At 42.9% G+C, this 26154-nt stretch overlaps 1 protein-coding gene across 1 annotated transcript in view; it reads left to right on the top strand.

The window, feature by feature from the left end:
* The window catches only part of PRDM15 (PR domain containing 15), a 60623-nt gene that overhangs the window by 20587 nt on the left and 13882 nt on the right, over nucleotides 1–26154 (top strand). Inside the window, exons 9-20 of the mRNA XM_015413768.1 lie at nucleotides 2347–2441; nucleotides 3334–3421; nucleotides 5685–5852; nucleotides 7264–7358; nucleotides 8996–9127; nucleotides 11866–12000; nucleotides 12677–12840; nucleotides 13623–13702; nucleotides 14843–14962; nucleotides 21214–21345; nucleotides 24488–24571; nucleotides 24695–24870. Coding sequence (XP_015269254.1) covers nucleotides 2347–2441; nucleotides 3334–3421; nucleotides 5685–5852; nucleotides 7264–7358; nucleotides 8996–9127; nucleotides 11866–12000; nucleotides 12677–12840; nucleotides 13623–13702; nucleotides 14843–14962; nucleotides 21214–21345; nucleotides 24488–24571; nucleotides 24695–24870 — 1469 coding nt within the window. The remainder of the gene's footprint in view (nucleotides 1–2346; nucleotides 2442–3333; nucleotides 3422–5684; nucleotides 5853–7263; nucleotides 7359–8995; nucleotides 9128–11865; nucleotides 12001–12676; nucleotides 12841–13622; nucleotides 13703–14842; nucleotides 14963–21213; nucleotides 21346–24487; nucleotides 24572–24694; nucleotides 24871–26154) is intronic.

Below are 26154 nucleotides of genomic sequence, written 5' to 3'. Positions count from 1 at the left end.
TGACATATCTGAGGGACCGCCTTTCCCCATACCTACCCCAGAGAGCAGTACAGTTGGGGTCACAAAATCTATTGACCCTCCCAGGCCCTAAAGATGCCAGGCTTGCAATTACCAGGGCCAGGGCGTTCTCAGTGGTGGCTCCATATTGGTGGAATGAGCTTCCGGAAGAGATTAGGGCCCTGCGGGATCTTCTACAGTTCCACAGGGCCTGCAAGACGGAGCTCTTCCACCAGGCCTATAGTTAGGAGCCGCCACCACATTAACATTAACATCATACTAACAGCTTAACTATAGCCCTGGCCCTTGGCTCTTGTCAACTAGTCTGCGCCACCCGTGTGTTAGGAAGATCAGGAGCGAAACGATGGTGGGATCTTGTGTACACTCTTTAAGTACGCCATCTTATAACAACTAACTTATTATGCAGCACTTTATAAATTATGATTGTTTCAACGGAATTGTTTTAGATGATTTTATGTGATTTTAATTGTTTTGTATTAACCAGTGTAAGCCACCCTGAGCCTGCTGTAAAGCGAGGAAGGCGGGGTATAAACCTAATAAAATAAATAAATAAAATGAGCATTTTAAATACACCATAAAAACAATTAAAACCAAAAACTAAAATATGTATTTAAAAACACAGCAGAACAATAATTAAATCATAGGACAGGAAGGTCGACTGAAGTAACAGAAAAGACCCTTTGCCAGCTGGTGGAAGAAGACTAACAGAAGGGGACAGTCCTTTTCATAGTTCTGGTGCAACGACCAAGAAAGTACCTTCTTGGGTTGCCACCTGCCCAGTCTCAGAAGGTGGGGACATTTGAAGCAGGGCTTCAGAAGGTAACTGTAGGTTTGTGTATAAGAGTAGATGGTTCACTAATATTCCATTAATCAGTAGGAACTGGTACACAACCAATGTAATGCTGTATAGAAAAGCAGCTGTGACTAAAAAGTTAAGCAAAGCCATCCAAATATCTTAATTTACACGTGTTTTCCTCCAATGAGAGCATATTCAAATAAATGTTAGTGATGTCTGTTTTTATGTAATTACATATTTTTTCTTTGTAAAATGTGTCATTCTAATATAAAGGTTTATAGTTTCAAAGACATAAAAGAGGATTCACATGCATTTATTCATATTTCTACTAATCATGTGGAAAAATGGGAGGAGGTCTTCTTCTTCGAAAAGGGTTTATGAAGGTGATTTTAAGTGGCCTTACCTCTCTGTACTCTTAACTTAAGCATTTTTTTGTAGCCCAGCTCGCTTCCACTATCACATCTTCTTTTTTGTAAAAATATATAATAAAAATAGACTTTATTCCCACCATCCACATGAATAGCTGTGCACATGGGTAAATATATACACACACCCCTGTCATGTCTACTTTGGCAAGAAGCCTATTCAAGAAAAAGAATCATTTGATTCAAAAGGGTATTTTAAATTTTCATACATTGGATTAAGATACCTGTACACTTTCCACTGTTACCTCTGATACTTTTGTGTGCTCTGTTAAATCTGTTTTCTGCTTAAACTTGACTAGGGCTGCTTCATGGGTTGCATTTTGTACTATGAAACGGATTCACAAATTTTAAAAATACTAGGAAATAACAAGCACCTTCTGTGTATTTTGCATACATAAGTAATAATTTGATTTGATTTGTTTGCTTGTTTCATTTATCCCCCCCCCTTTCTACCCCCTGGGGACCCAAAGTGGTTTGCATCCATCTCCTCTCCTACGTTGTAGTCTCACAACAACCATGTGGGGTAGGTTAGGCTGAGAGTGTGTGACTGGGCCAAGCTAACCTGGCAAGCTTCCACAGTAGAGTGGGGATTCAACTCTGGGTCTCGCAGATCCTAGTCTGGCACTTTAACCACTACACAACAACAGCTGTCATTCATAATTGCAGGCCCCCTTTGCAGGCCATCCATGTATTTTATACCCAGAAACTGATGCATGAGTACACAATACAACACAAAGTTGAGTTATTCCTTTCAAGCACAGGATCCTGGGTTTGATAAATCATTGGTTTTGTCCAGTAATCACTCTTCTTGCAGTTTCAAAGATATCAATACAAAATTTCACTTACCTAGTAAGGAGGAAGTGGTAATCTGAATGTTTTCTTTATGGTTTACGATCATAACATTATAAAACACAATAGCAGCTCAGAAGCAATATCAAAACTTCATGATCTTATGTTAATTTTTGAGTCTATAGCGTAATTATTTGGTCTCTTCTTAACCTTTAAATATTATTTACTTTTTATTTTTAGCTATCTTAGTTATTTCCGAAATTTTCATTTGGTGACCTGAGTGACTTGACTTTGTTGTGTTATAATTTGATCCCTTAGGTGACAAATTATTTAAATGTGAAGAATGTGCCAAGCTTTTCAGTCGCAAAGAGAGTTTGAAGCAGCACGTTTCCTATAAGCACAGTAGGAATGAGGTTGGTATTGTGACTTCGCCGCAAATGTGTAGAGCTTATTTGTTGGCTCGTTTTAATGTTCTCCCCTCTGCTATTCTTGAGGGGAGATATAAGAAAATCCCTTATTCAGACAGGTTTTGTGGATGTAATAGAAGAGAAATAGAAACTGTTGAGCACGTACTCTTATTTTGTAAATTGTTAAATGACATTCGAGTGGAATTTATAGAAGCCCCCCTTAGGTTGGTAGCAGGCCAACCGGATAGAATCAAGGTACATTATCTCCTTGCTTCACGAGATCCGGAGATCATTGAACTGACCGCTAAGTTTCTTCATGGTTTTATAAAACGGAAGAATGACCCTGATCACATTAATGAGTCTTAATTTATAAATTTAATAACTCAATTTTAAAGTTTAGAATTTAAATTTACTTTATGGCTCCGGCATTTTTGTATGGCCAAATCTATCTTGTGACAACTTGAGTTATGTTATAGGCCTGATTTTTGGAATGGTTTACCACGACTATCTGTGTTATAATGTCTATTGGATTGTATTAATATTGGGAATTGCTTCTAATATTGTATGCCAATAAAAGGTATTTGACTTTGGTTGGTATTGTGCTCCACCAGAGATTTATAGTGGGCTAAAGGGCAGGGGTGCAACCACAGTGGACAAAATCTGCTGATTTGTGATTGAACAAAGTTGCTGTTGTTCCCAGATAAATCTAGTAATATTATTTTCCCCAAAACTTTAGAAATGACTGCAGAAACATGGTGTATGATACAAAAGTAACAAAATCCGTGATATAGTGTATTAAAAAGCAATGTGTGGGGGGGTGTAAAGGAGAATTTTGAAAACTAAATACTCTTATAGCATGTTACTTGTGCTTTTCAGTTTTTTACCTTTTTATCCTTAGGTTGACAGTGAATACAGGTACAGGTGTGCTACATGTGAAAAAGCTTTTCGGATAGAGAGTGCATTAGAATTCCACAATTGTAGGACAGGTATGATAATAGTCAAATCACCTCAACTGAGTTTAATAAATATGATCCAGAGCTTTGCTTTGTTAACAGTGCAAAAATACAAAAGCAATATAAATAGACCAAATATGTTGAGCTCTAATTATATAAAATGGAATAATGTATGGACAGTTTCTTCTAATATCTCTCATAGTCCACTTTGGGACAATGTTCCTATTGATCTGTGATACTCACATCATTCAACCTTTGCAAAATAGGACAGTAGATTGCCAAACAACATTTGTTCTTTGACAGAGTACATAGTGGGAAAACAGAAAATATTCTGTACCCTTCAGGAGACAAATACTCCCAAACTTCAGTGGATACTTTCTAATTTTTAAAAAGTCACTGGAGAAGTTTTGAATGGGCAAGTTACATGTGTGAATAGATGAAGCTTCCTTATACTACTGAGTCAGATTAGTGATTGATTTGACTTTAATTTTGGCTGCTCTGTTTAGCAGCAGCACTCCGGTGCTTCAGCAGGTATCTTTTGGCAGTGGTTTCAAGGTGCTGCAGTCCAGACAGCTGGGAGAAGCTCTTCTTCCTGGATGCCGGCAGGGTTGTGAACTATCCTCTGACTCCAGTAGGAGGAGTTTCTTCTCTGCTTTCCAGTTCAGCCCTGTCTGGCAAGCAGACAGGACATTGTGAGCGTGTCCTACTGAGTAGCTCCACTCCCTTTCCTTTTCTACTCAAAACTTCTAAAAAACTTTCTGTATCCACTTTTTCTCTCCCCCTTCATCTTAGTGTGTGTGTGTGTGCGTGTGTGTGTGTGTGTGCAATGGCTTTGGCCAGTCCTCAGAGCCCAGAAATGGCCTGGCTCTGCTGGAGGCTATCTGCCCCACCCCAGAGTTTTTACCAAGATGAAGCAGTGGGAAATGAGAGAGGTAGCCAGCTAGCTCTAAAGAGCAGCCTTCTGTTTGTTTTGAATATGTTTTGAATATGTTCTTTTTGTAAAATATGCTTAATTGTTATGAGCAATCTGTTGGATAAGTGTCTACACACTCTATTGGGTTATGACCACTAACCCTTCTTTGTATTTCAATGAATGCAATATACAGTTTTGAGCACATATGGTTGTGAATTCTGGATGGGTGTTGTTTGTGGCTATACTTGTATGCTAAGGGTTTCCGGTTGTCTTTAGCCTCTCAGGGATGGCTCTGGTGGCAGCAGTGGCTCTGGTTGACTCTGGAGACCATCTGCGCAGCTGCAACATCAAAGATAGCTTCAGAGAAAACCCCACACTTTATGACAGTTCAAGGCTCAGATCCTGGCCTCTTGTTCAACCCATGCCTAAACCTCGCTCCAAACACAGCTGAGAGGGATGGCTTGGCAGCAGCAGCAACAGCACTGGCCTCATTTATACCTGGCCTAGGCCAATAGAGGCAAGAGGCGTAGTTTTACCAGTGGCAGCTGTTGGCTGTGGGGGGACAGGCCAAAGGCCTGCCTGTGTGGCAGTTGGATGCCCATAGAGGGGTGGTGAGTTGAAGTGATTTTGATAGAAACTAGGAGCAGTTGGGAGGTAAAATGGCAGTGAGTTACACCAAGATGCAATTCCATCAAATTTCACGTGAGACCACAGCAGAATATCTGTGGTCCATCAGGTTGGTCTATATAACAGGATCTTCCACTGTAACAGCAGACTGGCTAAGCAGATGTAAACTGGATCAAGTAGAATGGAAGTTACACCCAGAGGTCCTCAAACAGATATGCAATCAATTTGAACCCTGTCCATAGACCTCTTTACACCTCATAAGTGTCCGTAAGCAAAGGGAGTCCCTCCTTATTGGAGTCAAGGAAAAGCTCATGACCCTTCCTGTGTCCAGGAGGTGTTTCTCCCAATAGGCCAGAGTGTAGCACCCTGGAACTATTGAGAAGGGAAATTCACAGTTAAGTGAATAATTTTTTTCATTCCAAGCCTTGCCACCTGAAATCTTCTTTGTGGAAGGAGGCTAAGGGATCTTCTGCATGCAAAACACTACACTACTATTGAACTATGCCCAGTCAGTGCAGTGGCATTCATGATTATTTTCATGAGGTGGACAGTGCCACCACTATGTGTCACATCATGGTCAAGGTGCTATTCAAGACCAGATACTGATGAGTACTCTAGCGTAAGACAGACAAGCAAGTGGCTTGATGGCTTTGAGAGACAGCCCCTGTTCAGATGAGGAAGCAGGATTTGATTGGCACGTTCTTAGAAACAACTAAATGTAAATACTACATTTTGATTCTTCTCCTTTTTTTGCAGATGACAAAACATTTCAGTGTGAGATGTGTTTCAGATTCTTTTCTACAAACAGCAACCTCTCAAAACACAAAAAGAAACACGGGGACAAGAAATTTGCCTGTGAGATCTGCAACAAGTTGTTTTACCGGAAAGATGTCATGTTGGATCACCAGAGGAGACATCTGGAAGGTAAGTACATTTGTAATGAACTTCCTGGATCCTGACTTGGTGATGGAGATTGGGGTATGAGCAGATGTTTCCCTCTACATGCTGGCTTATGGCGACCCCATAGGGTTTTCAAAGCAAGAGACGTTCAGAGGTGATTTGCCGTCGCCTGCCTCTGCGTCCCGACTCTTGCATTCGTTGGAGGTCTCCCATCCAAATACTGGCCAGGTCTGACCTTGCTTAGCTTCTGAGACCTGATGAGATCAGGCTCACCTGGGCTATCCAGGTCATGTACAGGCTGATATTCTTTCCAAAAACAGACACATTTTTCATATATATATTGTATAAATGAAGTAACTAGATAGATCCTGCGTGGTTCTTTTTGTCATTCTTGGTAATGAAGACATGGTAGATTACAAAGTAGCCATCGAATCATTCAAACGCAGCTGTTTGTCTCAAAGGCACAATCTAGCTCAAATACTACAGGAAATTTAAGAACTGCTCATGAATGCTCAATATTGATTGCATAAATTTTGTCGGAAAAGTTTTGTGTTTCTTTTGTGCCTTAAACACTCATACTAATTTTAGTTATTTGCACCGGCAATTTATTGCTGGATATGTTTGTGGCATGGAAGAGTTTGCAATTGATAGAAGAGATCTGGTATTAAATTATAACTGTTTGCCCAGGAAGCTTGAAAAAGACAACATAGATGAAGTAGAATGAGCTCACTTCCCTCCTTCTGCACAATTGGGTGAAGTCTTCTTTTGAAAGATGGCATCATCTGTATACATGCTGCTACTTTTCAGCTTGGTCTGGAGGCTCATGTGTCTGTGAAGACAGCACAGAAATGTACTATTTCTCTGCCAAAGCCAGTGCTTAGTGATACACCCATTGTATGCCATGCAATGTCTTCTCTAATTTTGTTCTCCAATTTTCCTATGCTTGTCCCTGAATAACAGCTATAAATGAGAGGATAAAAAAGAATATAATCTTTCATGATATTATCAGTATAGTTTCAGCATTAGTTATACAAAAACCCTACAAGACTCATTACAGTCAAGAGCTTGTGCATTTAATGTAAATAAGTAGTTTATTGTTACATACTGAAGGGTTGCAACAGTCTGGATAGTTAGGTCACAATGTGTTATGGTGAACAGAGTCTTTGCTTTATATGTGGGACAGGCAAGTTCAGATTGTTGAACACGAAATTCACTGCATGGCCCAGGACCAAGGCATTGTCTCTGAATCCCACGTGTTTATTTATATGCAAGCCTGTAACTGAACAGCGCTAATAGTGTACACATTTTCAAGGATGGTTTTCATCTGCATTATGGTGTGTGTTATTTATATATTTTTTAAAATCATCAGTGTAAGTAGAAATCATGGTTTATTTTATATTTGTTCTTTATTTTTGGTGGGAACTGTTACCTTAAGGTGTGAGGCGTGTAAAAAGAGAGGACTTTGAGCACAGCACAGACAACATGGTCCGCTACAAGAAGGAGCCCTCTGGTTGCCCTGTGTGTGGAAAGGTAGGATATCTTATTTGTTTTTAATTATTTAGTTCATTTAAATCTCACCTTTCTCTCCAATGGGGACCCAAAGTGGCTTACATCACCCTCCTCTCCTCCATTTTATCCTCACAACAACCCTGTGAGGTAGGTTAGGCTGAGTCTGTGACTGGTCCGAGGTCACCCAGCAAGCTTCCATGGCACAAGTGAGGATTCAAATCTGGGTCTCCCAGATCCTACTCCGACACTCTTAATCACTACACCATCCTGGCTCTCATTGGTGCACATCAGTAGGATCTTTTATTTCAAAGACTGTCCTCACAGGGTTTTTGTCATTTCAAATTAAAATTGCTATATGAACACAAAAATAGGTAACCATATTTACTAAACCTGATTTAAGGATTTACAAATTTATTTATTTATTTATTATATTTATATCCCGCCCATCCCGCGAACGGGCTCAGGGCGGCTAACATTGCGGTACAGTGTACCTAATGAGATACAAAAACATTAAAACTCTATAAATATCATAGACAAATACTTTAAAACATAAATTAACAGTTTCTACTAAAAGCATGTAAACAACGACATTAGATGGCGCACTTCCAGACCTCATAGTACGTTACTCAACATCCCTCGTGCCGGAGAGCATAGCGATATCCAGGACCAGATCCAAGGTCCCAGCCTTCACTAGGATCATTGGTGGTATTAGCACTCTTGCAATATTTTGTTTATTTAACAGTGTCTGATAACTGACCTCTTGCTCTGAATTATTTCATCAAAATGTCTGTGCTGTTGCAATCTTGAGTATGCTGTTCAAGTGTGTATCTGTAAGGTTAAAACATGAGGTCGCTGAGCGATTGAGAGAGTCTGGCGAAGCAAGCTATGATGCAGCAGCAGCAGCAGCAGCAGAACTGGAAGCAGGAAATGGCCAATTCCACTGTGGCCTGATAGAAGCCCTCTGTGGGCCTGATTCGGTCCCCGGGCCACATGTTTGACACCCCTGGCTTAGAGAAATTGGAAGGAATTGTGAATACTTCCTTATTAAGATTCACCGTCCAAACAAATAAGTTAGAAAATATCAGGGGAATTAACTCCCCAACAGAAGCGATATGGGTGAAAGCTGACAGGAGATTAAAAGTCTTTGGTTCTGGATGGCTCATCTCAAAGGGATGAAGGGGTAGCTGTTACTTTTCTACAAGGAAATGCATTAGAAATGTCCACTGAAACTGTGCCTAATGTCAAGGACGCTATAGAAAGTCAAGGGGCTTCTTTTTAAAAAGTGGAAGGTCTGCCCCAATGAATTGAAAAGGAGGGACCTCAGGCTCTGGCAAAAGAAATGTAAGTCAATAATTAGGCATGCAAAAAGAGATTTTGAGGAACAGCTTGCTAAAAGCATCAACACAAATAATAAATATTTTTTCAATTTATCCAGAGCAGAAAACCAGCCAGAGAAGCAGTGCGGCCTTTGGATGACAAAGGAATAAAGGGATTGCTAAAGGAAGATGGGGAGATGGCAGGGAAGCGTAGTGATTTTTTTGCTTCTGTGTTCACTGTTGAAAGTGTGGGGCATGTACCCATGCCACAGCACCTATATTCAGGAACGGAATCTGAACAGGAAAACAATGTTAATCCACTAACCGGTTTGTCTGTTTCAGATATTTTCTTGTAGGAGCAATATGAACAAGCATCTCCTTACCCATGGAGATAAGAAATACACCTGTGAGATATGTGGGCGTAAATTCTTCAGAGTAGACGTACTAAGAGATCATATTCATGTTCATTTTAAGGTATTATGTTTATTTATTTATGTACTTCCTTTACACTTTGCTTTTCTTCCCAGTGGGGACCAATGCTCCCTTCTAAGCTGTGGAGTCTTGTGAGCAAAAATTCTATTTTGTCAGCTACTGGCATGAAAATTGTGAGTGAGCGATTTGGCTACTGCATAAATTAGTTTGCTCTGGAGCCCTCCTTCCTGAGCTAAGGCAAAAATGTGTGAGCCAAAGGCTAAAAAACTGTGAGCTGGCTCACACTAACTCCGCTTAGAGGGAACACTGGTGGGGACCCAAAGCAGATTACACCCTCCTCCCTTTCTCCATTTTATTCTTGCAGCAACACTATGGGAAAGGTTAAGCTCAGAGGCAGTGACTGGCCTAAGATCACCTGGTGAGCTTCCATGACAAAATGTGGATTCAAACCTTGGTCTCCCAGATCCTAGTCTGGCACTCTAACCACTATGCCACATTGTCTGTCTAAACCACTGGTTTGCTCAAAGACAAGTCCCAGATCTTCAGAGGTCCCCAGCCATAGCACTCACAAACACCTTTACATAAGAACATAAGAGACACCAATGTTGGATCAGGCCAAAGGCCCATCCAGTCCAACACTCTGTGTCACACAGTGGCCAGAAATACCAGGTGCCATCAGGAGGTCCACCAGTGGGGCCAGGACATTAGAAGCCCTCCCACTGTTGACCCCCCCCCAAGCACCAAGAAGACAGAGCATCACTTGCCCGAGAGCCCCTATCTATACCTTGTGGCTAATAGCCACTGATGGACCTCTGCTCCATATGCTTATCTAATTCCCTTTTGAAGCTGTCCATGCTCGTAGCCGCCACCACTTCCTGTGGCAGTGAAAATTCCATGTGTTAATCACTCTTTGGGTGAAGAAGTACTTCCTTTTATCCGTTCTAACCCGACCGCTCAGCAATTTCATGGAGTGCCCACAAGTTCTTGTATTTCCTGGGGCCCACCAAAATCTAGAAGTTTAGAAAGTAGACAGGACCAGGTAAGCCTTTCACCTAATAGGACTTCTGATTGGCCAGTGGAGATCTGATTGGCTGCACAATCACTGAAGGTATGCAAGAATGTGGACATGCATGAAGTATTTTAAAACAGTATGTTTTAAACAGTATGAGCTGTACTCTAGATAAAGGCATCCTGTTAAACAAAGTTTCCACCTGAAATGTTAAAAGAGTTACTATTAGTGCTATGCACTAATGTCACTCCCTGAGAGTTGGCTGCTCCTCTTTTGGCAGCCATTTTGTGGGTGTGCCTACCACTCTGCGTCAGAGTTCCAAAGATGCCCACAGGCTCAAGAAGTTTGGGGACCCCTGTTCTAATGCTTTACAATATGCAATGCAATTTTACTGAAGTCTGTGTTTGACTAGGGAATGGAACACCTATCAAAGAGGAGAATTAAGGACAAGCTTTCATAAGAGGAGCATTGTACAGATTGGTTAAGCCACTGGCTACAGGCCAGTTTTGAAGTCCTCAGCCGCAACACTTGCATGGTGCGGTTGCTGTGCCTTAAGACTGAATTAGGAACTGTATATTGGGATGGATATAGCCAACATTTTTGCTTAATCTCCGTCAGTTATTCTCCTTATTACAACACCAGTACCATAGGGCTTTTGTCCATGTAGGAAAAGTTGGTTGGATCTAATCCATTAAATATGTTATTACTATTTCTATCTAAAGGATGTTATGGTTGCTCAAGTGATGTTATGACATAATGAATACAAACAAAAGATGAGGAAAATGTGATTTTCTTTTCTGTATCTGTTATGAATAAGACGTGGGAAACATATGTTGATACGTCATTAAGGGATAGGTACAAGCATGAATGTTATTTTAATAGTTTTTAAGGTCATTCTTTTGTTTGCATTTAACAGGTACCAAAGCTTTTCCATGCATCTTTGTAATAGTAGGTGTCAGGAAGCCCAAGCCTGGGTCCCTCTGAACCACTGTCTCACAGACTAGTAAGCAGTGCTCAAACTCATGGGTTCCTGATGTTAAATGCACACAAGAAGACCAAAACCTTTATAAAAATACACACAGGTTTATTGAGCAAATAAAATTAAGAATACTAGGCAACACAGTCTCTAGAGTTAATTAGCAAAACAAAAACACAACAAAATCTAACTTTTTTTGTTTCTGACACTTAAGTACCTGGCATTAACTGGTGTACCATTCAAAACTGCTGAGTCCAGGCTAGAAGCTTATGCATCTGTCCCACGGGACCAAAAGTTAGCACAGCATTGCCCTTGTCTAAGGCCCAGTTATAATTTCCTGCTCTCTGACATCAGATGGTCTTCGGAATCCAATCAAAGTGCTCATTTGCTGGAGTCCTCCAAGATATGATGCAACTTGCTCCTGGCTCCTCCCTCCCATCTAGTCACTGAACTGAGCACAGATTACAAACACCTGCAAGCTGAAGCAGACCCACTATTATTCATGTTAACCCTTGGTAAAATTAGGGTGCTTTGCCTCACAGTAGGCAAGAAGCTGGTATGTACCATTATGTTATTCAGATTTGGTCATCTGAAATCAGGCAGAGGAGCAATGAGCTGTACTCTAGATAATTCTGTCTTGTTATTAACAGAAGTTCAACTAAGAGGCAAGTGAAGGTGTAATTTATCTCAGTTGCTGAGGACTTGGCTTGTATTAGTATTGTAGAAACATTACAACTGTCTCAGCTTTGTTTTTTGGTTGACTAAGGTTTGAGTTTAAACCTCCACTCTGTGTAGGACATTGCAATAATGGATGACCACCAAAGGGAAGAGTTCATTGGCAAAATAGGAATCTCTTCAGAGGAAAATGATGAAAATTCGGATGGAAGTGTGGATTCTGAGCCTCACAAGTATAGCTGCAAAAGGTGCCAGGTAGTTTTACTCCTTTCAAACATTTTGTGGAGCTGTGGGATGGGAGAGTTGAGAAATGTCAAAAGTTCTTTAATCAGGAGACTTGTATGTTCTCTCATGTGCACGTGGAGTCTTGCATGCTCATGCCAGTGGAGGGAGCAGGTTTGCACCTGCAGAAAACATGGAGATGTGCTGCCTCCATTGACTTTAATGTCTAAGTGGAGTCTTCCAGCCAGCAACTTCTGCTCTACTAAGTTACTGGCTGGAAGACTCCATGTATACATTAAATTCCTAACTGGAGCATTTGTATGCAGTGGCAGTTTGCAGGATTGAGTGTTGTAGACAGCTAGCCTGGGGAATTATTTACAAATTAGTAAGAACTATAGGGAGCATTATTGTTATTAATAAGTTGTATAGGGAGTCATGAAAAGGTCTTCTTACTTATCTCTACTACATGGGTAGCTTCTGGAATTTAAATAGTGGCCTCTGAAGAAGATTTTAGCCAGTAGTTTAAGCACCATTATAATGTGGTGATTCCAAATTCAATACCCCCACAGCATATATCTCGACAGCATATATCTGAATATTGATTCCTTTTACTATTTATCTCAGAATTATATTTACTCGTGGTTGATGTTTGCAGATTTTTCTTTCTGTTTCCAGTGTGTGATGCATTCACTATTGTTTCATTCTTTAGTTAACATTTGGCCGAGGAAAAGAGTATTTGAAACACATCATGGAAGTTCACAAAGAGAAGGGATATGGCTGTAGCATCTGCAATAGACGTTTTGCCCTGAAGGCAACTTACCATGCACACATGGTCATTCACCGGGAAAACCTGCCTGACCCCAATGTGCAGAAGTAAGCAGATATATCTGACAAAATGAAATTAAGGATGTAATGTTGCCATCTATACATGGGTGAATGTTATTGACTTCATTCAGAGTTAGGAATGAGAAAGTGGAGGCTAGATCACAACCTTTTTCCTAGAGATGTTGGCAAAGCAACCAGCAAGAACAGTCAAGAACAGTTATTGTAGGGAATAATGGGCTAGTGGCTCATGGTGCTTGATCTTTGGACTTCTACTTAGAGCTTGCCCACCTTGGAAACGTTATTTAGACAGATTTTTCATGTAACCACCAGGGTCAGCTGCCCCATTTTCTTGCCACTACCATGCACAGATAATATGATAATTCCTGTCCTCCTAGCAGCCATTTCCAACCTGCTCAGGGAAAGAAGGGAGCGATTTCACCCAAGGCAGATTGTGGCTGTTGCTGCACATTCACATGAATCCTGTGACCCTGGGAATGGCTGCTCAGGAGAGGGGAGAGCTTGGAAGACTTGGCAGTCCTTGTACTGGATCCAAACTATATCTTTTGAAATTCACTAGTCATTTATGACAGGAAATTTGAAAAATTGAGTCAGTGTGTCTCTATAGGGGCTATTCCATTAGGCAGTTGGACAGATGTACTGAAAGGCAGTTGAGTTTTTATGCATAACTTTAAGGTGCAAATATGTGCTTCTAAAGAGGTATTTAAAAATGTGGTGTGTTTTTTTCCAAATTACAGTACACATGCGAGATTGTAGACTTTCAGTTAATCAGAAAAAGAATATCACTAGCTGATCTTTATTTCCCATTTTAGATATATCCATCCATGTGAAATCTGTGGAAGGATTTTTAACAGCATAGGGAATTTAGAACGGCATAAACTTATTCATACAGGTAGACTTATTTTATTATTATTTTCTTAATAACGAAGGTTTTGCTTTTCTGCTGTCTTATTATTCGACTGTTTTGTTATTCCGGAACTCCTTTTGTGGGGGAAATACATTAAAATGACTCATTCATATGTTGAGGTGGGATTCGGCACTCAACACCCCAAACCCTTCTGTTGGAGAAGGCCCCTTAGAGGAAGAATGCCCTCAGTCACAGTACCTGTGGCTGGGTTAGGCTATAAAGCAGTCCTGTGCTATAGGAAGCACATTGTACATTCAATTATTCAGCATATGTTGATCTTCCCACACTACATGCCTCTTTCTGTATTTCCTCCCATCAGAGCAAGAGGGAGTAGGCAGAACTGCTGAACTGCAGCAAAGGTAGATAGGAGTCGCATAAGTCATACTACTTAGGCCTTGGTTGAAGGAGGCAGAGAGAACTGGCTTTCCCAGACATTCCAGCTGGGCAGGGGTGTTCTCTCCTTCTGGGCACAGAAACATTTCTGTATCACTTCTGTTCCTTGCAGGGTCTGCCACCTACACAGTGTAATGGAGTACATTCCTGGTTGAAAATAGCCCCCATTGTTTGCTTCAGTCACTTTCTTACTGCCAGTTTGGTGTAGTGGTTAAGTGTGCGGACTCTAATCTGGGAGAACTGGGTTTGATTCCCCACTCCTCCACTTGCACCTGCTGATGTGACCTTGGGTCAGTCACAAGCTCTGGCACAGCTGTCCTTGAAAAAGAGCAGTTTGTGTCAGAGTTATCTCAGCCTCACCCACCTCCCAGGGTGTCTGTTGTGGGGAGGGGAAGGGAAAGGAGTTTGTAAGCCGCTCTGAGACTCCAAGTGAAGGGCGGGGTATAAATCCAATTTCTTTTTCTTCTTTTTTCCACCTATCTCTTGCAATTTTTCTCCTTTTTGCTCATTTTTTGTCAGTTCTTTGAGGAATTTTTGTTATAGCTTTCTCTGTTCTTCTCTGCTTCCTCTGTCATTCTACAGGTCCTTTTAAAATTCTTTGTCTTCCAAGAGTGTTTACTGCTTTATAAAAGACGTTAAAAGGGGTACTTTGTATATACTTGCACATAAAATTTCTGTTTTTTCCTTGGGTATTTTGTTTATATAGCAATCTCTTTTCTTTGTTTTTAAAAGGTGTGAAAAGTCATGCCTGTGAGCAGTGTGGTAAGTCATTTGCAAGGAAGGATATGTTAAAAGAACATATGAGAGTCCATGATAATATCCGAGAATACCTGTGTGCAGAATGTGGCAAAGGTATGGATATCTTTTCGTATCTCTAAATATCTGTGATTCGGCATAAAATTACTACTGTTAAATTTTGACTCTTCATTAATAAATAGGGAAGTTCTCTATAAATGATTTGGAATAATTTTTCTAACATTGATAGTATACTGGAGATATTCCTATATAATTTTACATCAGCATAGCTCTGCAGCAGAGCACATTTTAACTTCTGAAGTCTCATATACATGACTAAATGGTATGGTGCCATAATGCTGATAGCTTCTTTTTTTTTACCTACCATGCATATGCTTCAGAAAAAGTAAATCAGGGATGTTATACCCATACCTGAAATATCCCTACTGATGATAATTCATGATGCACCAACACTGTCCTGTAGGGGAGTGATAGGGTTGCCAAATGTGCTTACCTGTCCCGGCGGGGGACTTTGGGTCGTCTATGTTTTCCCCTCAAATGGCTATGCCCCGCCCCAGCGTGATGACGTCACAGGGAAGCGACGTGCATGCGGGGGTGGGGTTTCCCCCGGGCCCCGATTCCGCGGGAGCGGATATCGGGGATCCAAAGCGGGGGGAATTCCGCCCCGCGGGGGGAATTGGCAGCCCTAGGGAGTGATTCGCAACTGGTAGTAGGCATACTACTGATTGGATGCAGAAGTAGTTAGGTGGGATGCAGGGCTTTCATAACAGTTACTAAGAATTCACTCTCCTTTGTGTCCACCTACAAGTGTGACATGTTGTCTCCTGCCAGCTCTACCTGTCATGGATTATCCATCTGTGACCCTTTGGCACACTTGTAGTAATAACAGAATGCCAAAAACATATTACTGTCCTTCTAAGAAAAATGAGGGGAAGGATGTTTCTATCATAGTGGGACTCAGGTTATTTGATAGGGGAACTGGTGGTATGTAGCTGTAGCAAAACATAGCTGTAGCAAAACTCTTCTTGTGCACTGCATTAGTTACTGTTACTTTTTATCTCAGTGTTATTTAGTTGCAAACACTGTCCTGAAGAGCTACCAAGCTAAAAAATATCGGGAAAATATATTATTGGTATTTTCCGGATATTTTTTCAGCTGGATATAGTGCCCAGTATTTACTCAGCTATCTAAAAATGGCCAACCAGTTAAAAAAAGACAACCATCCCACCAGAAAACCAAAAATGGCTGACCTGAAAAATCCCAAAAATATTTGGTATTTTTCAGAACTTCCAGATAGCTGAAAGTAAAGGGTGTCTGGGTGAACTCGCCACTTTGAGAAGGCATTTAAACTGGCTGTAAGCCCTTTAAATGCTTTCAGAGTTCACTTGCGGCTTGCAAAAAGCATTTAAAGGGACTGTGATCCCTTTAAATGCCTTTCCTCTCCCCTCCATTGGAAACATTGGAGGATGCGGGTGACCCTTTTGGGCAGTCAGGTTTAAACCAGGCTGCCCAGCAGAGCCTGTGGGGAGAACCCTCAGCGGGGGCTGGCTCCTCTATGCAACTCACTTTATACCAATCTGCAAAGAGGAGCCAGCCCAGGATTGGAGGGGATGGTGGGAGCTGACAGCTCTGTGCCGCCCTGGCTGGGGCTGGCTCCTCTTTGCAGCTCAGTGTAAACCAGGCTGCAAAGAGGAGCCAGCTCAGGATTGTCTAGGGCGGTGCAGAGCTCTCAGTTCCCGCTGCTCCAGCTAATCTCATGTTTTTCTTCTTGGGTCCATTAGATCCGAAAAAATTCATGAAACCCGAATATTTACTGAATCCAAATACTGTACCAGTATTGGGATTCAGGAATATGAGGAAATACTGATCTTTTTCAGGTTCAATATACCCAAACCCAAAAAATACCGGGTTGTTGTTTTTTTGCACACCCCTAGTATCTATTACCAGTTTTATAGCTCCCGACAGAATTAATTGTGGGTCTTAATTTGAAAGGACGTACCCTTGATTTCAGTGAATCCTAGTTCCGGGTATTTTAATTGATTAATTTGTTAGAGGAAAATTCCACCCAGATTCTCATCTCATTGCACTCTGACTGCTCTACAGAGTTAGCAAACCCCACCTCAAACTGACAGTTACTTGTCAAGGTTATTTTGAAGGCCTGGTAGCTAGTTCACATGGTTCAGCTGTGATTCTGGTGTTGGGTAGGAATTCACTCTTATTCAGAAAGTTTGGGAGACAGCCCTCATTGGTTAGGGCTGGGTTGTGAAATTCCTGGAGATTTAGGGACGGAACCTGTGGAGAGTCGGGTTTGTGGAGGGACCACAACAGGGTACAATGCCATAGAGTCCACCTTCCAGTGAGCCATTTTCTCCAGGGGACTTGATCCCTGTAGTCTGGGGATCTTATATATATATATATATAAAAGCCCTAATGCATTGGCACTTTCTGGCTCTTCCATTGGCTGTGCTGTGTGTTCCATCAGCCATTGGCCCATCAACCACTACTCAAGAGTAGTTGCGTGAAATTGGCTGGGGGCTGGGTCTGCTCCTCTTCCCCACCCACTGCTACCCCAGCCACTGTTCCCTGTCAGAATAAACTGCCAAAACGGCTGTCTCTCCTGATGAAAATGCTTCTGTGTCTGGCTGGTTACTGAAATGACTATTCCTGTTCAAGAAGAGGCTTCTACTGCTGCTGCTTCTCCTGCTGGCTGGCTACTAAGGTGAGCCAGCAGCTACCAAATCTTTCCCTTCTTCTCCTGCTGTTGGGCTAATTTCCCCCTCAGTAGCTTTTGAACTATGGTGCTGGAGAAGACTCTTGAGAGTCCCTTGGACTGCAAGAAGAACAAATCAGTCAATCCTCAAAGAAATCAACCCTGACTGTTCCCTGGAAGGCCAGATAATGAAACTGAAGCTCAAATACTTTGGCCACCAAATGAGAAGGGAGCACTCACTGGAGAAGACCCTGATGCTGGGAAAGATTGAAGGTCAAAGAAGACGGGGACGGCAAAGGATGAGATGGTTAGACAGTGTCATCGATACAACGAACATGAAATTGAGCCAACTTCAGAGGACAGCGGAAGACAGGAGGGCCTGGCGGGAGCTGGTCCATGGGGTCGCGAAGAGTCGGACTCGACTGTGCGACTGAACAACAACAAAAGCTGTTGCTAGGCAACCAAGCTTGGTTCTGTCAGCAAAAAGGTGGGGGGGAGACCCTTTCTAGGCCTACTTTGGCCTTTGTGGGGAACTCATTGGGGCCAGTCCTGACTAGGGTTGACAACTCCAGGTTGGGAAATTCCTGGAGATTTTGTGGTGGAGTCAACAGAAGGCAGTGTTTGGGGAGGGGAGAGTCCTCAGGTGAATAGAATCCCATAGAGTCCACCCTCCAAAGCAGTTATTTTATCCAGGGGGAGAGAGATATATGTTTTCTGGAGCTCAGTAATGATACCAGGTGATCATCAGGCTCCACCTGGAGGTTGGCTACCATAGGTCTGGCAGCACCCTCTGAGTAACTTCATGACACCTGACTGCCATGACTTTATGAGGCTTGGCTGCTTGCTCCTGTTCACCAGCAGCAGCCCCCTTGGGTAGTCAGTGTGGCATAGCAGTTAGCACTTCAGAGCAGGGTCTGCCAGACCCAGGTTCTTGCTGTGGAAGGTCCATGGGGTCGCGAAGAGTCGGACTCGACTGTGCGACTGAACAACAACAAAAGCTGTTGCTAGGCAACCAAGCTTGGTTCTGTCAGCAAAAAGGTGGGGGGGAGACCCTTTCTAGGCCTACTTTGGCCTTTGTGGGGAACTCATTGGGGCCAGTCCTGACTAGGGTTGACAACTCCAGGTTGGGAAATTCCTGGAGATTTTGTGGTGGAGTCAACAGAAGGCAGTGTTTGGGGAGGGGAGAGTCCTCAGGTGAATAGAATCCCATAGAGTCCACCCTCCAAAGCAGTTATTTTATCCAGGGGGAGAGAGATATATGTTTTCTGGAGCTCAGTAATGATACCAGGTGATCATCAGGCTCCACCTGGAGGTTGGCTACCATAGGTCTGGCAGCACCCTCTGAGTAACTTCATGACACCTGACTGCCATGACTTTATGAGGCCTGGCTGCTTGCTCCTGTTCACCAGCAGCAGCCCCCTTGGGTAGTCAGTGTGGCATAGCAGTTAGCACTTCAGAGCAGGGTCTGCCAGACCCAGGTTCTTGCTGTGGAAGCTGAGTGGGTGACTTTGGACCAGTCACAAATTTTCAGCTAACCTACCTCACAGGGTTGTGGTGCAGATTAAAAGGGGGAGAGGAGAATGATGTAAGCTGCTTTGGTCCCCACTGCGGAGAAAGACTGTACTTTTCCTCCTGGGGAACCATTGTTACCAATCTCCAGGTGAAGGCTGGAGAACCCTCTGAATTACAACTGCTCTCCAGATGGCAGAGATCAGTTCCCCTGGAGAAAATGGTGGACTCTGTGTCATTATACCCTGCTGAGGTCGCCACACCAAATGGACACTGAGTGCCCGCAAGGCCAGGGCACCCACCCAGAGCCTCTTTCTAGAGCTCGTTGTATTTATTTCCACAATGGGCCCTATTCCTATTAATATATAAAAGCCAAGCTATGCTGGCAACAACTCACCTACTCTACTGTTGGCCACTGGGGAAACTGCCTTGGCACCTATTGGCACGTCCCACCAGCTGCTCCATTCATATACCCCCATTTTTGACGCATTGCACCTTGGGAAGCAAGGGAAGCAGGGAACAGGGGAGAAAAGAAAGGCCTGGACATCTCCCTGACTTACAATTGATCTCCACACTATAGAGATCCATCCCCATGGAGGGTGAGCTCTATGGCAGTATACTTCACTGAAGTCCTTCAACAAACCTGGCCCTCCCCTAAGAATTGCCAACCTCCAGGTGGCACCTGGAGATCTCTAGCTATTACAACTGATTTCCAGATTACCAAGATCAGTTCTCCTGGAGACAATGGCTGCTTTGGCTGCTTTGGACAGGTGACTCTATGACATTATACCCTACTGAGGTCCTTCCCCTCCCCAAAAGCTGCCCTCCCCAGGCTCTACCCCTCAAATGTACAGGTATTTCCTGTAACTGGCTACAGAACCGCTTTCCAGAACCTTGAAACCCAGAAAACATGGCATAGGAGGAGATGCTTCTGTACATTAGCTGCCACTGCATAGCCCCAAATCAACATAAGACAGGGGTGGAGGGAACCATACCTGTTACCATGTGGCTCTCCTCCCATACTACCCACTTAGGGCTTGAGACAGCCCTGCTTTATAGCTAAGCAGAAGGAAATAAGCATGGCTCACCTCCCTCTATTTTCCCCTTCCCTCCGCTGCCCCACCAGCCACAGCCAGGACACTCACCTGTAGCCTCTTTCTAGAGCTCGTTATATTTCTTCCCACAACGGGCCTTACTCCTAGTCATAATTCTGGGAAATCCCCAGGTCCCACCTGGAGGTTGACAACCCTAGTACCTACTGACCCTTTCTGCCTGAAGATACTCTGTGTGCTCTGGGACATTATGCTTTAGCTTGAAAAACCAGTGTTGCTGCTATTCAGAATAAGTACGTAGACAGTCAGTTTTGTTATTTTCCTGTACATTAAGGACTGAACAGTATGTTTTGTTTTTAAGAAGTTTTCGTGACTTTCTTCTGGGGGGGGGGGCTTCATTTTCTGTGAGTTCTGGGGAGTGACCTGAACTAAGCAGAGCCTAATTTTGATTGCTTTACCGCACCAAGGCAGGGTCAGCCTTGACAGGTAAACTTCCTCACACCTGCACTGATTTCATGGCCTCAAGTAGATCCCCCCTGGTTGTCTGTATGTTTTCCCTCAATTTGGCAAACAGTATCCCCATATAATTCATGTTAGAATAAAAGATTAATTCACCTCCCCCAGTGTTGCAGCCACTTGGAAGGGTGGCGGTGGTGAGGCTCTCAGCTGTTATTTATCAGTTTAAAATGCTCAGAAAATCCTGTTGCAGCTCTTCCAGCATCTCCTAGATCCTAGGCTGACTTTTCAAATGCTGCAGCAGTTGAGTTAAAGAAACTTGACATAGAATACGCTCAACATTATAATTCATTTCTGAAAGACCGATTTCAAAACAGCAATCTTCCATTGTCCTTTTTCATGGGTTTCTTGAAGGTTTTATGTGGAATGTTTTCTAAAACAAGCTGTAGCACAAAGGTAGTTTCAGTCCAGTTTGAAGAGGCATTTTGTACCTTTCTCCAGGAGGTGGCCATTGACTTAAAACTTTCTCATGCAGAGTCTTTTCACTTGAGTGTTGCTTAGGGGAAGAGTGGTGAAAGAGCTTCTCCTTCAAGCTTCAGTTTAAGCTTTGTTCTGTACAGGCATGAAAACAAAACATGCGTTGCGCCATCACATGAAATTACACAAAGGGATAAAAGAGTATGAATGCATGGAGTGCCATCGGAAATTTGCACAGAAAGTCAACATGCTGAAGCACTACAAAAGGCACACAGGTGAGCCTGTTGACAGAAGCCATTTAATAAAGCAAACTAAATTGCCAGGAAGTCCATTGGGGAGTGTTCTGCTATTCTCTTCGCTGACATCATTGTACAGTACAGTCATTCTGCAGTCACTGTACAGTGACATTAGTTACTTCATAGATCCTTGTCTTATGCATGTTTCCTAAGAAAGTAAAACTGAGTTCAACTTTCTGGAAGATGTGCATAGTGTTGTACGTAGTAACTGACTTGGCTATATTTTACTTGCCAGCAATTTTATATGGCACCAGCTGTGTCTTCTTTATGGAATTCCCAAGTTATTATGGAGGAAGTATGACAGACAAATACATGTAATTTGAATTATGAATAGATCTATAGAGGTTGACTCTGCTAATAAAGAACTACTAGCATGATTGGAGTAGCTGATAAAGACAGGAAGATAAAGGAAGATATTCATATTTTGAATCGTGTAAACTGTGAATGTGAAGAACTGTCAGTACTAATAAAAGCAATGAGATGCTTTGACCTAAGAAGAAGTGCATCTGTGTAGTCTTTGCTAGTGAATTGTACAATTCTGGTGTTATGAGGTCCTTTGTTTCATGAGGGATGAGGGTCTAAAACAATATGCTGTTCCTGGGCCTGCCCTGGGTCCTGTCAATGAGATGTATGCTGAGAGTTTGAAACTTACTTTCTTAGTTGTGATTCTCAGCCAGTATGAATTGGAATCATGGTGTGTGGAGAGAGGGTTTAGGCCAGAGGTGTTAAACTCATTTGTTATGAGGGCCAGATCTGACATAAATGTGACTTTGTCAGGCTGGGCCATGTGTGCCATAAAAGGTAACGCCAGGTACAGGAGATATAAACTTTATAAAAGACACAGGCAAACCAAATTTATGTTATTTTTTACTCAGAATACAAACAAAACCAACTAATTCTTAGCAGTGAAAGCAGTTGATTTACTGAGGAACCCACAGAAGCCCCAATAAGACTAGGGTTCCCCCCCCAAGGGATATCATAATGGGGGGGGGGGTGTTTCTTAACATTTCCATACAGTTACTTTTTGTATATATAGCACTTTTAGGAGATGAGTCATCTTCCTTGCAAGTAAATAAGGTAGTTTTCAACACACATCCCAAAACGCCCAGCCTCAGCAACTGAGCATGGCTGTGATCCGGCTCTCACTCTTTGTTTCCTACCCCCATCCTACCTCAGAGGATCTTGAGAGGCACACCGAACTTCCCTCTCCACTGCCCCATCCCCACCAACAACAACCCTGTGAGATGGGCCAGGATGAATGACTGGCCCCAGGTGACCTGGACAACAGGGTCTTGGCTCAGGAGCAGGAGGGCCTGAAACTGGCTCTCCCAGTTCTCATCTCTCTTTGCCCTCAGAGTGGCACGCTCAAGGCATCCCAGTTGCCTCCCAATCCATGCACCAGCCCTCCTTCTCTCTTCCCCACTGTCCTAATCCCTTTGTTGGTGAACAGCCACCCCAAATGCTCATTCTTGCCAACCCCCCTCAAAGTCACCATTTGAAACAAAAGTGAAGCTAGTTGGTGCAGCAGTGGCAGCTTCAGCCACTCAGCTCCATTTCCCCTCCCCCCATGTAGTGGCTTCGCCAATCCTTGGTGAGCTGTGGTTGGAGGAGGAGGACAGGGAAAACACCATGCCTCCTCTTTCTCTGCCTTTACTGCCATTCCCCCCACACACACTAGTTTACCTTAGCCTCTTAGCCCCTCCTCCTAGCCATTTCCTTTCTATTTCTTGACAGCTTTAATCACACACACACCTCACCACCTGCTCCTGCTCCCCCGGCAATAGCCTCCTGCCTTCCCTCCCTCACACCATTTGCCTGCGTGCTGGATAAGAGCCCTGGACAGGCCAGTTCTGGCCCCCAGGCTGTATATTTGACACCCATGGTTTAGGCCTTCCCTCATGCTGTTTTCCTGACCTGAAAGGACCTTGGGGAGCTATTGTTTGCCCTGTTAGCAGTTGTGTAGAGTGAAACATGTACCAATGGTATATTTTTCTGTGGAAAAATTTCTGCCTCACATTTGTAAATATAGTCTTTTTTATCTATGGCTGTGTAAGGGCTTGTCATGATCTGGGCTGTGCCACCAGAGGCCTACTAGGCCTAGGGAGCCTCGCTAGCAGTAGGTGAGGCTGGGCCTACAACTCCCAGAAGCCCCTGAGAGGTTTTGGAGCCAAAATTGACCAATAGGAAAAGAGAAGGGTTTGGAATAAAAGATCTGGAGCAGCAGGAAAAGCTGTTCTTCCCAGGGAACAGGGCCAGGAGAGGCTGCTGTGGGGGAGAGACCCTCATCCTGAGGGAAGGGTGAGTAGTCTAGTGCCACTTGGAATAGTGAGCTAGGGACAGTATATATTTAGATGTGTTAGGGCATTTGATTTCTTTTCACCCACTTACTGTTATAATTCTGCACCTTGTTTGTTTGACCTCCTATAAAATAAACTATTTTCACTGTCCACTCTGCCTGGTCTTCACCCCTATTATTCGGCCAAAAGGGAGGTCTAAAGGTCTTGAGAGGGTGGTCTGGGCCTTCTCAAGGGAACCTGGAACCAGAGTGGTAGAAGCGTTAGGTGACACCCCACCTGAGTCGTGACAGGGCTGTTGTGCTACAAATCAGCCATGTTAGAAGACCTAAACAAGGGATATGAACCATGGATAAAACACCCAGTGTTTCTTTTGCTAACATTATTTAAATTATTTATTTATAGATTTAGAATGGAAAATTTTTCACTTCAGATTTATCCAGAAAATCCACATCATTGCCTGTTAGGGAAACTTTTATGTACTGATGGAATTTTCCACACTGGGACACACAGCAGTTCCCCAGAGCTATTTCATGATGGAAAACTAACAATGAGGGACATGACTTTCCCACACACACTATGGTCTCGATCCAATTGCCTCCACATGCCTGAGAATCCGTGTTTCAACCAGTAATTTCCAGCATATGTCTGTTTGATAGGATCCAAAGTAGACTCGGGAGTTACCTGTTGTGCAAGTTTAAAACTTATTACACCTATCACATACTCATTGGCCTACATGAATTAGAGCTTGCACCGATTTCTGGAGATGTCCCACTTGTGCCAATGCAGATTATCATTTTGATCATAATGTATTTTCTGTTTGGCAGGAATCAAAGATTTCATGTGTGAGCTCTGTGGGAAAACATTCAGTGAAAGGAACACAATGGAGACACATAAACTTATTCACACAGGTAAATGAGCAGTTTCTAAAGTTAATTTAACTAATTCTGGATTCTGTACTGTATAATTCTAAAAAGTGTTTGCTATGATAGAAATAAAATGCTAAAAATGATTTTTGTTTTATTGTCTGCTAGTGGGCAAGCAGTGGACATGTTCAGTGTGTGATAAAAAGTATGTCACTGATTACATGCTGCAAAAACACATCCAGCTGACCCACGATAAGGTAGAAGCTCAGAGTTGTCAGCTCTGTGGAACGAAGGTTTCTACCAGAGCGTCAATGAGCCGTCACATGAGGCGAAAACATCCAGAGGTGAGTATGCTGACATCTTAATACTTGATGATTCTCCTGACTTCCATGTGAGACTTATTAGTTGTATCTATTCTTGTTCTGAATATTGTTTTTATGCACCAGTGTTAGTTGCAACTTTGATTCATTGTGATGGTTGCTTAAATCTGTTCCTCACATCTTTCCAATGATGCTTCTGAAGAGAATCCATCTCACAGTATCCATGGAACAAAGTTTGAGTCCAGTGGCACCTTTAAGACCAAGGTATAAGCTTTTGTGTGCAAGCACAATTCTTCAGATACAGTGAAACAGAATTTCCTCAACCATTACATATAGGTAGAGAGAGGTAGGGATGGGATTAGTTGCCAGGAAAGGATAGTTAAAAGTCAAGATGCATAAGTAACTGGTCATTATAGCTGAGATTGGGTTAAGGCAGTTGGTAAGATCTGAAAGCAAGAAATTGCAAGTAGATAAATTGGTACCACTTCAGTGGGAAGGTAACAGCGTTCCGTGCGCCTTGGTGTTTAGTCATGCCGGCCACATGACCATGGAAACGTCTTCGGACAGCGTTGGCTCTTCGGCTTTGAAACGGAGATGAGCACCGCAACCCTAGAGTCGGATTCGACTGGCTTTCGAGCAAGGAAACCTTTAAGATCTGTGAATGGCTGTAAATTAGAATACAAATACAAGAGTTAACAAAAAGATGTGAGAATGAAGTTTGAGTCAAGTGGCACCTTCAAAACCAACAAAGCACAATTCTGGGTATAAGCAAGAACTGAGAGACTTAGCGTGTGTAGATGCACACTCCTTCAGATATACAGAAACAGATTTCCTCAAACTTTACACATAGGTGGGGGAGTTAGTTGCCAGGAAGGGCTAATTAGAGTCAAAATGCATAAGTAACTGAACCATAAATACAGCTAAGATTGGAGTGACACATTTGGGAATCAAGGTTTTGGTACTGACCTTTAAGGCCATGTGCATTCTGGGACCTGTGTATCTGCAGGACCACCTCTGGTATGTCCCCCAAAGAGCTTTACGCTCTGGTGATCCCTAGCCCTAAAGACATCCAGCTGTCCTCAACCACCTCTGTCCTGTTTCTCACCTGGTGGAACTCTCTGCCAAACAACATCCGCACCCTGCGGGGCCTTATGCAGTTCCACAGGGCATGCAAGGTAGAGATGTTCCACCAGGCTTTTGGTTGAGGACAGCACCGAGTCCCCATCTTATCTGGCATTCCCCCTCCCTCCCCCTCCCTCCCTTACTCTGCTTTCTTCTCATATTGTGGGACAGTAATACCTATTGTAT

The sequence above is a fragment of the Gekko japonicus genome, unplaced genomic scaffold, assembly GCF_001447785.1.
Source record: "Gekko japonicus isolate JY-2015 unplaced genomic scaffold, Gekko_japonicus_V1.1 scaffold803, whole genome shotgun sequence".
NCBI classification, from domain to species: Eukaryota; Metazoa; Chordata; class Lepidosauria; order Squamata; family Gekkonidae; genus Gekko; species Gekko japonicus.
The sequence above is the reverse complement of the archived record's forward strand: the minus strand, read 5'-3'. Positions and strand labels throughout refer to the sequence as shown.